General features: G+C 45.9%; 1 protein-coding gene across 1 annotated transcript in view; it reads right to left on the bottom strand.

Moving 5' to 3' along the window:
- Positions 1 to 14,133, bottom strand: part of tmtc2b (transmembrane O-mannosyltransferase targeting cadherins 2b) — a 65,902-nt gene that overhangs the window by 6,257 nt on the left and 45,512 nt on the right. Inside the window, exons 4-10 of the mRNA XM_029153389.3 lie at positions 12,940 to 13,054; positions 12,478 to 12,563; positions 10,875 to 11,059; positions 10,250 to 10,328; positions 8,363 to 8,484; positions 4,637 to 4,718; positions 3,001 to 3,115 (exon numbers count right to left, since the gene is read on the bottom strand). Of these exons, the coding sequence (XP_029009222.1) occupies positions 3,001 to 3,115; positions 4,637 to 4,718; positions 8,363 to 8,484; positions 10,250 to 10,328; positions 10,875 to 11,059; positions 12,478 to 12,563; positions 12,940 to 13,054 (784 nt within the window). The remainder of the gene's footprint in view (positions 1 to 3,000; positions 3,116 to 4,636; positions 4,719 to 8,362; positions 8,485 to 10,249; positions 10,329 to 10,874; positions 11,060 to 12,477; positions 12,564 to 12,939; positions 13,055 to 14,133) is intronic.

Here is a 14,133-nt window from a genome sequence, read left to right as displayed (position 1 = left end):
GGGAGGGAACAGCATGAGAGGCACGAGGCGAAGCCAGCGCATCTGCCGAGGTTTCTCAACTGATGCCATCTCTCGCTCGATTACATCTCTTCTCCGCTCCGCACATCATAACCCCCAGTTCCAATTGAATCTTGAGGTCAGGTTTTAGCTTTTGAGAAACTAACCAGCAAACCAAATCTGATCCGACATGTTCTTTGGGCAAATCTGCATAGCCAGTGGAAAAAACTGTGGTTCGACAACCTACTGTGGACAAACTCTGTGACCCTGAAGACGTGAATGCAGCACAGCGGCTGCAGAGCCTAGATTAATACCATCCTAAGAACCGGGGCAGCAGAGTGGAGGGCACAGATGCACCGAAACATGCTGTATTTGCCACATTGCAGCATAAAGGATTTCTGGCCAGATGGCTTGTCGGCAGGAGTCCCTGGAACCAGAAACACTTCCTGTTCCTGAGGACATGAAGCCTGCAGTCAAGGCTGGAATGTCCTATATTACACAGTACTTCATAGAGTCATCCATCAAAACACACTGCAGTTATACAAAGTGACTTGCCTCCTTTGTCAATATCTGTTATTAATACTCCCCAAACCGTCCTCACAGACCACAGCTGCATGTTGTTCACTAATGGTACCAACTTTCCCATTGGAAACAACTGAGCGTGGATAAAGTCAAGGACAGAGTAAATGACGTCTGGTTCTGGAGCCCCTTGGATCACACTGATCAAAGCGAGTGAGGGGCGTTGGAACCACAGTTACATTTAGGCTGTCGGGGCCATCATCCATATGGTCGGAGATAAAAGGGGGAGGTTTTTACATTATGATCTCAAGTACACATTAGATAGAAACACCGCCTAATGTGGTCTAAATGTTTAATTGCTCACTGATCAATGAGTCGGGAAATGTTTGCAGCCCAATAAGAATAAATGCTACCATGCAAAAGGAGTTAAAAGTTGAAAACTTGTGTATTGCAAGCTTTGATGTGTCCTCTTCTGATGACCTGACCCAATGATAGAGATATATTTGTGAATTATAATTTGGTAAAAGCTCATGTAGAAGATTTCTGGGCATCCCATAAAAATACCAAAACCATCTCCACGATGCCCGGTTGACTGAAACCTTGCTGTTCATAGATTCATCAGCCTATGTGTTATCCACTTACCTACTTGCACACATGGCATTGTTGTTTTAGGGCAACTGAATTTTTCCAGCTTGGTTCAACAGAAGCGTTTTACATTCCTGACTCGATCCAGACCCCAGAACGAGTTGCTGTATTTGTCCTGCGACTCTAAACGTGGCTTTCACATCCAACCACAATCACATGTTCGTTTGCCAGCATAATATTTAGAAAGCACTATCTTCTGAAGACAAAATGCATGAATCTAATTCCGTAATATCATTATCACATTTATAAACACATTATCAGAGAGGGGGGACTGGAGAGCTGCCACAGTGGGACCAAAGGAGCGGCAAGGCCTCCTTAGGCTGTTTAACTACGGGTCGGGACGATGTAGAAGACAATGGAGGCCAAGTATGTAAACTGCTGCTGGGTTTATCCAATGCAAGAGTCCAAAAGCACAGAAAAGAGGCAGAGAGTTATGGGAACGTGATGGAGGAGTGGATGGGAAATGGGGTCTCTGGAGAGACAAGGATGCTTGACCATTTTTCAAATCAGCAACTGGACCACTGGTCTTCTTAAATCTTGTTGTCGAGAGGAGCTTTATTAACCACAGACGTGCACAAATCCCAGCTCTGACAGTAATTCCTATACATGTGGCACAGTCGGAAACTAATGACTGAACGAACAAACGGCCCTTTCAACAGCACTCATATTGAATAGGAAAAGATACTGAATATTCTGGACTATTGAAAGTATAAATGCAGTACATGCAAAACATAAATGTAAGCTGCTACCAGAGCAAAGTAAAAACTATTTATGCACTTTTAGAAAATAAATATGCACAAATTGGCGTGGATAAGAAGAAGACATGCTTATAATATGCAAAATCGTCATTTAGCTTTGGTGTATTATGTCATTATGTAAGACATGCGGTTTGGATGGCAATCGACAGGGAAACCAACGAAGACACACGGACACTGCCTGTGTGTGTCTCTGAACATCAACGTTTTATGTTACTACATGATGTTACGGTGTTGTATTTCACTATGATTTAATGTTGAATGGGAAGTACGAGCAAATCCCCACTGGCCTCAACATCCACCGGATTTCTGCTGTCCTACATTGGTGTATTAATCCAGAACTAGTAAAAAAAAATTTATATATATACATTTTGAAGTAAGAAAAACATCATGTTCAAAGGAGACAGTGGGAAATTATTAGTTGGGAAGCAAAACGGTCCAAAACCATGCACCCGGGGGAGCAGTAAAAGACATTTGCAAGTCCTAGAGCTCCTGCTCTTCGTTTTATTCTCTTCCCTTCGCCAGTAGAGGTAAAGTGGTGTCACCACCAACTAAGGGTCTTTGTCGTGAGCTGTGGAGCAGTGGAAAAAGTTCAGGGCCCACCCGTAGCAGGCAGCTGTAATTATAAGGGTAAGTCCCTGAGCAACAGATGATGAATTAGAAAAAAGCCCATTGCGTGACTGTGTTTACACATCTCCATTCACGGCTGGTGCTCAGGAACACAGCGGCTGCTAAAGATTTGCTTCCTAAGCTCATCGTCGGAACCTCGCACTCCAATGGAAGGGAGCTGGATGATGAGGATGGAGACAGCGGGAGAGCGTGCGGGAGGACACATAGCTGCACAGCACGCTAAGGCAAACCAGCGGCTCCTGGGCTGGCACTGTAGCAAACGAAGAGGATTACAAAGCGCCGCCAAGTAAATCACGCTAGCCGCGGAGCAACGTAAGCCTGCGGGTCAGCGGCGCAGGCAGTGGACCTCCCTCGCTCATACAGCACATGGCCTCGGGAAGCGGTGGCCGGCGCCGAATTGAAAAAAAAAAAAACGCCTTCAAACGTTACCACATGGTTCCGAGCAAACACTCACCTGAGCATGTGGGCGGCGCTGAAGACCACGTCGAACTCCCGGCTGTCGAGACGTGCCGCCGTCTCCGCCATCTCCGCCGCTTCCAGCAGCCGCGACTCTTCCAACAAAAACTGACCTGCCGGGGCGGGAGAGAACAGCACCGCGGTTAAAACTCTGATGGAGCCCCGCCGAGGCCTTGGAGGATGCACAGGCCAGGAGTGTTGCCTTTGGCGCAGGTGACGGGAGCGCCGGGTGGACCCGTGGAATAATATGCTGAAACCCTAGATACTGTATGTGTGCAACAAACCATCACTCTTTGGCCATCTCACAGACACATTTGTTCAGATTATCCAGCCCTGATTGATTTATTATTCCAGGACATTAGAACATGTTTCACAGAAGGTTTGCTTCGTACTGCAAGTTTCGCCCAGTGTTTGCCATGAACCTCTGTGCACACGCCTAATGAGACAGATTTATGGAAGCCTGACAAAGCCAAGGACTGAGGGCTTTAAAGAAGAATTAATACCATGTTGACTTTGGTCAGATCTGAGCCTTTACCACCAAAGTGAACCTAAGCATTATTTCCTTAATGACTGTGGAAGAAACTTAGATGAGAGACAATCAGAAAAATGTGCAGCAATATACTGTAGCACCTTTCTAGGAGGTTTATGAATTCAAAGCACATGCACCAGCAATAAAAGGAAAGACAGTCCCTGCATCAATAAATGTCAGAACCCCGCAGTGACCACAAGGGTGACCTGTGTATGAAGTGAAATTGTAGGTCCTCTGTTCGTGGCGTGTCAGTGGGACTTTCAAATGGAAAGGTCTGACTTTTAAAACGGAAGCCACCCCAGGGTGGATCCACTAAAAGTAAAAGAAATACACAGAACAAAATGTCATAAAGAGAATCTCTTAACAGTTTTAAACCTTACATTGTGGGTTTATACGACTTTTGTTGCACACTGGCACCATAAAAAATAAATGAATTAAATACCTAGCAGCACTTTTTGTTGTTTTGTATTTAATTTATGATTTTCTAAATTTTATCATAGTCCCTATTGGAGAACCTAAACTAAATCCTCATTGTATTTTTATTAAATGACTCTTATGTGAGTCAATACCATTATCTTTACATTATCTGATTTCCTAAGTCCATTATTATCGTGGTGCATTCATTATGTCTCCTGCTGCGATTGTGAGCTGACACTCTGGTTCATTATAATGTGCTGTTTCAGACAGACAGAGTTTAAAGTGGTTTTTAAAGCACATAGGTAATTAACTCGTCAGCTTATTCAAACGCAACACTGCTACAACAGTAATTAGATGCAAAACTTCCTGCTGCGAGTCACAGACGAGAATGAATCGTCCACGTCCTGCGTTTTTAATCGAACCAAAGAGAACAATGGGAGGAAATCATCCTCTCTTTCAGCGATTCTGCGCCGATCTCGTACAACCCGACAGCTCGACTGATTAGAGGAAGAGGTGGCAGTTGGGGTCAGCCAACGCTGGGGTTTGAACAAGCGATCAAGGTGTGGGAGCTTCCTGTTGTCTACAGCGCATGTAAACCGTCACGTTAAACATGGGAGGATGGAAGAATAGAGTCAGAACATGTCAAACTGGGAGACGAAAGAGAAAAGAGGAGCAAATGCGTGCTCACCGTAATGCATGTAACAGTTTCCTTTAGTAGGGTCGAGCTGGATGGCCTTCAGGAAGTACTGCTCCGCTTCTGTTTTCTGCCCCTGGGAGTTGAGATCAAACACAGCGTCATTACTTAAACACCTTCGCATGCACGTCTTTACCCTCACACCCACTTTAACAGTAATTCCTAATGCACCAACATAAAACACCCAAACCACTTATTATTCTTTCAAGCTCGTGCGTCCTCCTGTCATACTTGGCACAGCGGCCCAGACGTGGCAAACACTCATTCATTACGCACTTTTCGGCGCAAAAAAACCACAGATTGCCAGTGTGTGTGGGCCGGCTGCTTTGGAACCAAACGCTGAGTGGTGGATGGAAACGAAGTAGGAGGGGGAAAAAGGAGGGAGAAGGACTCCTGTGTCTACAGGATCACACAGGTGCACGAGGCACAGGAGCAAAACAGACAGGTCTTCTAGCCTCGAGACACATGAAAGAATCCATACTAGTGCAGGCAAACTGTAAGAAGTAACCAACCACAGAGCAGCTGGCCAATGGAGGAGCCAGCTGCAGCACCGACACATCCCTGCTGTCAGTTGAGGACCAGATGCCATCTGATGAGCAATTACCAACGTGTAGTCTTCTATGAAAGCTCACGCTCGAGCCTTGAACGAAGCAATCGTGCGATTTATGCCTGTGCATAAAATAACTGGGGTTGCACCAAGTCTATGGAGGATAAAAGGTGAGTCAGTGAAAATAATGTACCTCACTGTAACTGTAACAACTCAGTGTGACATGCAGTAAATTACTTCAGCAAGTCTCCATGAACAATGGGCTCAAAGCCAATAAGAACTGGGCATCACTGGTGAGAGTACACTTAGCCCAGCACACACATGATCAGTTATCTCAAGATTTAATAAATATATCATTTTCTAATGTAAACATCTGAGTGAGGTTTCCCTTTATGCGGTGGAAAGTCCAGCCTGAGTGTGTAAGTATATGTTAAATAGAGCGGAGGGCCTTGAAGCAACCATCACAGCACCAGCCGGAGGAGCAGGGCCTTTGTGTATTTATACACTCATATTCCCAGATGAAGGAATGTACTGTACTGGTTATAGTGGGAGCCAGCTGCTTTTAGAATAACAAAGACCTGCGCCTGTTATGGCCCGCGGAGAGAGCTTTCACACATTGAAAGGTGTCGTTGTGGCGAAGTGACAGAAGGTGTAAGTGTCATTATTTGGGTTATGACACGCGCAGTAAAGAGACAGGCGTCAGGCTTTTCAGACTACATCAACACTCACGGATCCGGCAGCAGCTGAGGACACCTGAACTGAACACACCCAGATTAGTTCCTGGTAACAGTGTAGAATTGTTTTTTTCACCTTCTCTTACCTTGAGGCTACAATCTTGGGGGAGCAACTGGAAAATGACAGAGGAAGTCAATAAACGACGCCGACTCCTCACTTCTCACTCTGCTCAGCACATTGGGCAGATAGAATATTGTCTCTAATGTCACGCACATGCGGAGCTTATTGATGCATCCCTCACACTTGGAACCACATGAACCGCAGATGTGGCGCTGCCTTTTGCGGGCGCCGAGGTGATTATGAACAAAGCCTGCGTCCTATTAGCCGAGGAAATGACAAGTGGATGACTGAAGCCAGCGATGCCTGCTGACCTGCAGTTTGTACACGCAGGCGGTGTCGGAGGAGTCAGCCACTGGGACCGATCCAGCTCAAAGGCCGCATGCTCAACAGAAAAAAGAGAAACCCTCCAGTACATTTCAGCAGAATGTTTTCTATGTTTTTACCCTTCATGGGTAAAGAGGCCCTAAGCTTGTTCAAACAGCCAAATTCCTTTCTCCGGCATCATTATATGCACTTTACAGAGTCACAGGGGCTCAAACGCTACCCGCCATTCACCACAGTCAGAGTTCTACTGTACAGAGAGCCATCCCTGCAGTTTTAAAGTCTGCTTTCCTCCAAAATCAATAACACTTTCTTACATAAAATGAGTTTCTGCCACGGCTGACTGATTTTATTTTCCTGAGTCCACTTCACCGAATCCTAACACTCTCCTCTGAAGAGGTGTGTTGTTCCCCCAGAATGTCCTCATTGAAGTTGTCCAGTGGCTTTTGTTCGCAGAGTAATTTATTAGTCAGCTTAACAAGCGACTTTTATCCTGCGTGTCAGCGGAACTTTTCTTTAAGGCCGGCCATCACTTTGACCACAGATGGGAAAATCAATCTGGTATGTTGCTGGAAGTGAATTAAATTTAGACAACGATCCGGTCCACTGAGGATACACTGACTAACGCTACTGAGCCACAAGTAAAAGACATGAAAGAGAAAGAAACTAGAGGATTATTGTATAGTTTTGGAAATGCTATTATGCATTTCCTGGCTGGAGGGAGGTGAGGAGATGTGATCTGCTGTTAGGTAAGGAAGGAGCTACTGGATGTGGACCTAGTCTGGCTCTGAGCAAAGGTTGAATACCTTCAATTTTTCCACTTATGCTTTTGGATCACTGTGATGAAATGTAGCAAATAGAGACCTTTAGACAGTCAGGCTGTTTCCAGCTCAGACATTTCCCAATACGTACATAAAATGGGCCGAAGAACAAGACAAACGCGTATTAACACAGTGAAAGTGCTTCATTTCTTTCAACCTTTGCATCGGCTGTCAGACACAAACCCTGCTCACTTTTGAAGGACTGCACATGAAAAGAGCTTTAAAAAGTTTCCATAAAGGGGGGAATAAAAAGAGACAGAGCCAGGACGAGTGTGTGGAAATCCAGATAGCAGCGCCCCAGGCTTTTGAACACATTTACATGCTTTGACTGAGGCTCAGGCTGTAGACAGGAGACAGGGGAGTCCGCTGAAAGAGACGCCCTACGACCTCCTCCTGGCCTTGCGCGTAACTCTTCCTCTAATTTGTTTATTTCTGTCCTGACGGCTCTGTTCCAAATCAGCCTATCTACACATGATCTTTAAAGGACGGCCCGGTCACGTGACCGCCTCCTCGTAAAAGCCAGGGTCTGTGGAAACTGCTTCCGCCCCGAGACCCCCGCACGTTAATGGGCTTTTCTCTGCTTATTGAAAGGCAGGTCAGCTGTGTGACCTTGGAATGACATTTATCTCTGCACAGGCAGAAAACTCAAGGCAGATGCTTCCCTACAGTGTTTAGAGATAGTGGAGCAACAGTGAGAAACACACAGCAGAAGACCAGTTTAGAATCCTAAGTCCAGGCACGGCAAGGCTTTTAATCCTGACTTCTATTTCTGTGACACACAGGAGCGGCCTGGGACCGACAACGTGGCCGCCCTCGCTTCCTTATTCTCTCAGCGTCTTTCAAACGCTCGCCTCTTTCTCCTTTATCCACACATTGAATAGCTGCAGAGGCTCCGGTGGAACATCACGACTATCAGTAAGGGCTGATGCAAAGTCTGCAGAGATCACAAGTAAATTGTATGTGTAATAAAATGAGCCAAGGATAATAGACGGAACAAAGCCAGGCTGCACTATTCTTTAAGGCAGACATCGGACTCGTTCAATAGACCTGCAGGAATAACTTTCAATGAAGTGCCACTGATTAGCATTCAGTCTAAGATCCCATCAGTTTCCAATATCCAGCAAACTGGCTCAGCAACGCCACAGCAGCCTCAGGTGTCTGCATTGTATTTAGCAAATGCTTTGTGCGTGTTTCCACTAAACATACTGTGTATAATCAGGGTGTTGCGAGTCTTACCGTCATGGCCAGGAGTTTGCCGTAGGTGAGGTGAGCAGGAATGTGGTCGGGTTTGGCTCTCAGCGACTCCCTGTACCAGTGTTCAGCTTCAGTCAGCTTGTTCAGCCTCATGTAGGCCTCTCCTGCGACACAAAAGGCGGGGTCGAGTGAGGGGTCAGAGGTGAAGGCGTCACACAGGCGTCTCCCCATCACGACAGAGTGGGACCACACAGCTTATTGTAGAGGACACATAGCGACGCACTGGTTGAGGTTTCTGGTATTAAATATGATTCGAAATATGCCGGTTTTCAGTGTTTTCACAAACCCAAGCCTTCAAAGTCTATTGAGCAATATGTTGAGTAACTGAGTCACATGTTTACTTGAAGATGTTTATGTTTCTCGATATCAAAGTAATTAAGCCGAGCTCCTTAAAGGCGTCCGTTGGATGTGTGTCAGCGGCAGAGCACACACCCTCGGCCTGTCAGACATCATCCGATACCTCCCCCAGTGACACATCTGACCCTCTGACTGCTAGCACCTGAAATAACAGTGACCTCGCTTTCATAGCCGTCCAACAACGCGCGTATTATTGCAGGAGCATCAGCTGGAAACCGAGCAAAACACAGTGAAGGTCAATATTATCACACGTGAACGCATGACAAGTGTTTAAGTTCGACTAGAACGTGATTGTGTGGTTTACATTTCAGTTCATATCAGGTCGCATGAAACGTCAAACAACTGGACGATGTGGTTGGACCAGAGTGGACTCCAGACCTAATTCACTGGGGATTAGGGTTAATCACTTCCTCGATTGGAAACAGCGATAAGCAGCAGGCGTCCTAATTACAGATCGAGGACATTTCAATGATGTAAAAACTCAGTGGAGCAACAATTCTGGCAATGATTGTTAAATTCTTATCTGCTTCATGTAGATATGTTTTATTGTTTTACGAACCTATAAAATTGTATATATAAATATATATAATTATATGATTTATAATGTAAAATGTGATGTTTGAAAACTCTGTTTTAACAGTACATATTAAGTGTTTAAGTTTAATTTGATTAATCTTATTTATAGGATTATATGGATTTTATAATGTTTAATGAAAAACAGAGTAGTGATCTACTTGCAAAGATTTGTTTTGACACAACCTCTTAATGTGTCGATGGGGTTTGAAAGGAGCCCAAAGAGGCGTTGCGCCTTCCTGGCAGCAGATCTTCACGTGAGATTAGCACCAGCATCAACATTCAATTGAGGGTGAAACTGAATCCAAGGAGCTGAAACAGCGGCAAGCGAGAGTCGCACGTCTCTGGCCCCGTTCCCATGACTGCAGACATATTTAACATCATCTTAGTAGCTCTGTCTAACCGCATTCCGTCATCGCGTAAATAAACGAGTGGCACTGCCAAGCGCGGATTATAGAGTGTGTGATGGAAGCAGGGAGACAAAGAGGAAAAACATCCAGCTGCTCTACAGCTGTAATCAAACAAGCTGCTCTGTCAATGCACTGGAAAGCAAATTAACACATTATTCTTTATTAATACATTATATTGTCATATAATTGGATGTTTGCTGATATATGTCTGACACTGATCTATTTTAAATGTTGTAGCATATCTCAACCCACTTAAATCAAGTGTTTTACCATATTGGCCAGTATTTAAGTAAAATATACAAAAAAGCTTTAAAACTAGAAATCTAATAATGGGATTATTTTCCTTAAGCATTTATCTTATTGGAGCTTATGTTTAGCATGTTTTAGGTTGGTTTGTTTAACATTTGACCTCTTTGGGTGAAACTAAAAGGCTCTTTGTTTTTATAAGACAACAATGTAATTAAAAAATGAGCATGTCGTCTCAGTTGAATTTTTATGCTTGTGGTCTTGAGACAAAAGCGCCTCTTACCCATCATGTTGTAGAGGCTCTGTGGTGCAAATTGTCTTGGCATTTTCTGTATCGCTCCTTTAAATACCGAGAGGGCCTCCTGTGAAAGAAACAAACAAAAAAAAGAGGAGAAGGTGGAGGATGTTTGCATTACAGAGCAGAGAGACCCTGCCAGAGGAGCTGGTGCTGGGGTAACGAGTCATTCCTCCCCTGCAGCCGGAGCCCTGACACTGTGAATGCGCAGCGTGGAATTGGGGGTCGTCGGGAGGCCGGTTCATACAGAAAGGGCCTATCCTCAGAGTCACGGCTATTAGGATGACTAGTGTGGTGTCACATACTGATTCTAGTACGTATGGGGCGCAGGTTCACGATCCGAGAGCTGAAGCGGCAGAAGGAGCTAGAGCTGCTTTATTGCTGAGAGGTCAGAGGAAGTGGGCCTGCTCCCTTTCTCCAGGCCGCCAACTAGTCATAAGAGCAGCCTTACAGCGTCGCTCCTAATTGAATCTGCAGCATCAGTGACTGTGCACAATATAAATGTTCGGAAATGGTAAAGCGTGGCAAAACACGGCTCATCTGACAGAGGCAGGTTGGGAACATGTAGCATTAAAAAAATAGATGCACATCTAGGATTCTGATGTCCTGTTACCTCCTGCTGCCCCTGCTCGTGGAGCAGCTTGCCCAGGTTGTACAGGCAGCTGGTGACGGAGCTCTTGTGGGCGTGGGGGTCCTTCAGGTTCTCGTCGGGGATGTCCGCGCAGGTCAGGAAGGTCCGCTTGGCCTCGTCGAGGTAGCCCTGGTTCATCAGGATGATGCCTGTGTTCAAGTAAGCAGCTGTTGGGAAAACAAGCACGGGGCATCAGCGACGGGTCCGGGCACCAAATTTTCCCTTCACATGACTAATTGCTGCCCCAAAATTCAGCTTATTGTGGCTGCTTCCCCCCAAACACCCCTTGTTACGCCTTCACACAAGCCTCCACCATGTGTTCTGATTTTTTTGATTTATTGTTCATGTTTGTGCATGTTTTTGCTAAGGATTAGTTCTCCCAGGAGAATGTGCATTGCATACTGGCTGCTTGGATTCTTAGTGAGCTCCCTCATTAAAACGTGTAGGCGAAATCAAATATTAACATAAACACTCCGTAACTATCTCTGTATGAAATATTTACTGTCGTCTGTGTTCGTATACATCCTGTGGGAGGCTCATTAAACTTTTTCTTGTGTGGTCAAAGACAACATCGATTGATCAATATGTGGCTGGAGTGTAATTAGTCTCTGTGGACCTGCCTCTCCAACGACTCCCTATCTAGACTGGCTGCTACAAAGCATCAATCCTGCAGCTCTCCAGTAGGATGCCAACGTATAATCAAGTTCAACGGGCTTTCTTTTCTCAAAAAATAAGTTATCTTCACCGTTCGTGCGATTTTCACCCGATACCTGCGCTGTTTCCATGTCGTGTATTTGCACCAGAAAACAGGTGATAAGAAGAAAAGCTCCCGAGGCAAACAGTTGAAAGTCGGAGAAAAGTAAAACCAACATGTTGTGTAATGCAATTCTACAGCTTTCACTAGCTGGCTGCTAATTAGGCAGTGAGTGATGGTGTAACCTTGAAGAAAATCACACGTTCTCATTCCGCTTTCAACATGTCTGCTGCGTGCAGTAATTAATTAACCTCGTTATCAGCTAGAACAGATTGGATAATTGCTCGCTGAATAGAAATTTTCCAGCCTTGCCGTGATCTTGATTAGCTCTATAATTAATCCCCGGTAAAAAAAAAGGAGAAACGTTTAAGATTCACTGTTTATCTGTCACTGATTGATGCCCAGAACAATAGCGAACTAATGTTTTGCACAATCAGGCCAGATTGTAAGCGATTTGTACCTATCGTGGATGAACCTGCTGAAGATGATGCTGTTTGAAAACTTTATTTCTGGGAAAGGGAGAAAAAGTGCTAAAAGGAGATGAAGCAAAGAGGGTGAAAGGACGAGAGGGAGCGAGAAAATAAAAAGCCTGAATTCATAATAAATGACATCATGTTGCTTGATCTGTTGCCGTCTCTTGGCTTCGCACGCCAGTCACACAGTCGCGTTGAATGTTTAATTCAGCCGTATACCCGCTGCCCTTTGCCACCTATTCCTCTGCCTTCGCATAACCGCAGCCTGTGTTCGCCGTTGCCTGGACACAGCGCAGGCACAACCACAAGAGCTGGAGATCGTCAATAAAAAAAAACGTAGAAGAAGAGCTGTACTTACAAGCCAGAGTTGGCCGGCTCCCAATGGCCAGCTTGTAGTAGTGGAGCGCCTCGGAGAACTTGTTGCTCTCCTGCAGCAGCAAACCGCTGGAACGGGCGAGAGGAAAGACGTCGTGAGCTCGGAGGAACTCGAGTGTGGGACACGTGTAAAGTTTAGCGCCTCTGATTGGGATCAGACGAGAACACGAGCGGCTGGTGCGACGGATGGGGAAGATTTAGATCGCAGCAAACCGCAGACACCGGAGCTCGCTGAGCGTTGGCTGACGATGCTTTGTGTTTTGCCCCTTAGGCTGAAACGGCGCCATTAATAACTCTGTCACAGGAAACAGCTCTCGTGGGAGCGCGAGACATGGCGGCGTTTTCTCAGAGGACCGCTCGCACCACAACACGTGAAAGTCAAACCTGTCCATACATTCACGCAAACAAAATACATCCAGGAGCGTGAAAAGTGCTTCAAACTCACAGGTTGTACAGCATGTCGGCCATGTTGCTGCGGTAATACAGCGCGTTTCTGTACGCCTGTTCGGCCTCCTCCATCTTCCCCTGGCTCTTCAGGACATTTCCGAGGTTCCCCCACGCTGGCAGGTTACAAAGCGAAAGGTTAGACAAACAAAATCTGCGGTAAACATGTTGAAGTGTCCGCACAATAGCGCTTAAATGAAAGCAGCGGGGACAAAGCGCCCGCGCGGCTGGTAATAATTTCCCTTTGTCGCGGGACGAGTGTTGTTTAACCCCTTAGGAGGATGCTGTGTTCCGCCGCGAGGCAGCTGGCGCGCGCGGACACGCCGAAGCGGAGAGGGGACCGCGCGGCGGGAGAGCTTTGTTCCCACGAGAGCGCGCGTGAATGGAGGACCACCGCGGCGCGGTGGCCCCCGGCTAATGGCGACGCTGCTGAATGGCACAGCGCAGCGGCTGACAGGTGAAATAAGGTTGCTAAGAGCCCTTCTGCGCGTTCGGACACCGTGGAGCGTGACGGAACAAAGGGGATTCACGAGAAGCAACACTAAGAACGTTCACGCCAAATGCATGGTCGTAGAAGCTGTTAGAAGCTGAACAATCCCGTAATTAATCATTCTAGATTCTCACATGGAATGTGTTGCTTCTCACCAGTGTATAATGGACTAGAATAATAATTAAAACTAACAAAATCATTGGGCTTCGTTTGAAATGGTGACAGTGATGCTTTATAATGTGGAAATAATTGTGAGTTGCAGCCACGGTGTCATTAATGGCCTGCTTTCAAGCCATTATATAGTCAAACAACATGACAGTAATTCAGACTCAATGGGAAGTGTCAGAAACCTCAAAAGCAACATTTACATGTGCCTGAAAGGAGTGATTGGGATTTAAGTGAATTATTTATAAGCTACCGAGCTCCTGCTGAGATGTAATGAAATGTGCGTTGCCAGAAAATATTTGTTCAGCTGTTCAAAGTTTTAAGGTTCGTGGACGCGTCCTCCATCCAGCGAGACACAGATGAGTACATAACGAGTTCCACGGTGAAGAGCTGCTCTTTTTTTTTGCATTTGAATGTGTCATGCATTGAATGTGAATTGGGGACATCGCTCCTGCCAAAGCAAGCAGCTGTCACGCCTCAGCTCCGCAGCAGAGTCCGACGGGGGAATTAGCTAACGCCCCCCCGCGTCCTGCTGTTGAC

This window comes from Betta splendens, chromosome 6, assembly GCF_900634795.4.
Source record: "Betta splendens chromosome 6, fBetSpl5.4, whole genome shotgun sequence".
NCBI classification, from domain to species: Eukaryota; Metazoa; Chordata; class Actinopteri; order Anabantiformes; family Osphronemidae; genus Betta; species Betta splendens.
The sequence above is the reverse complement of the archived record's forward strand: the minus strand, read 5'-3'. Positions and strand labels throughout refer to the sequence as shown.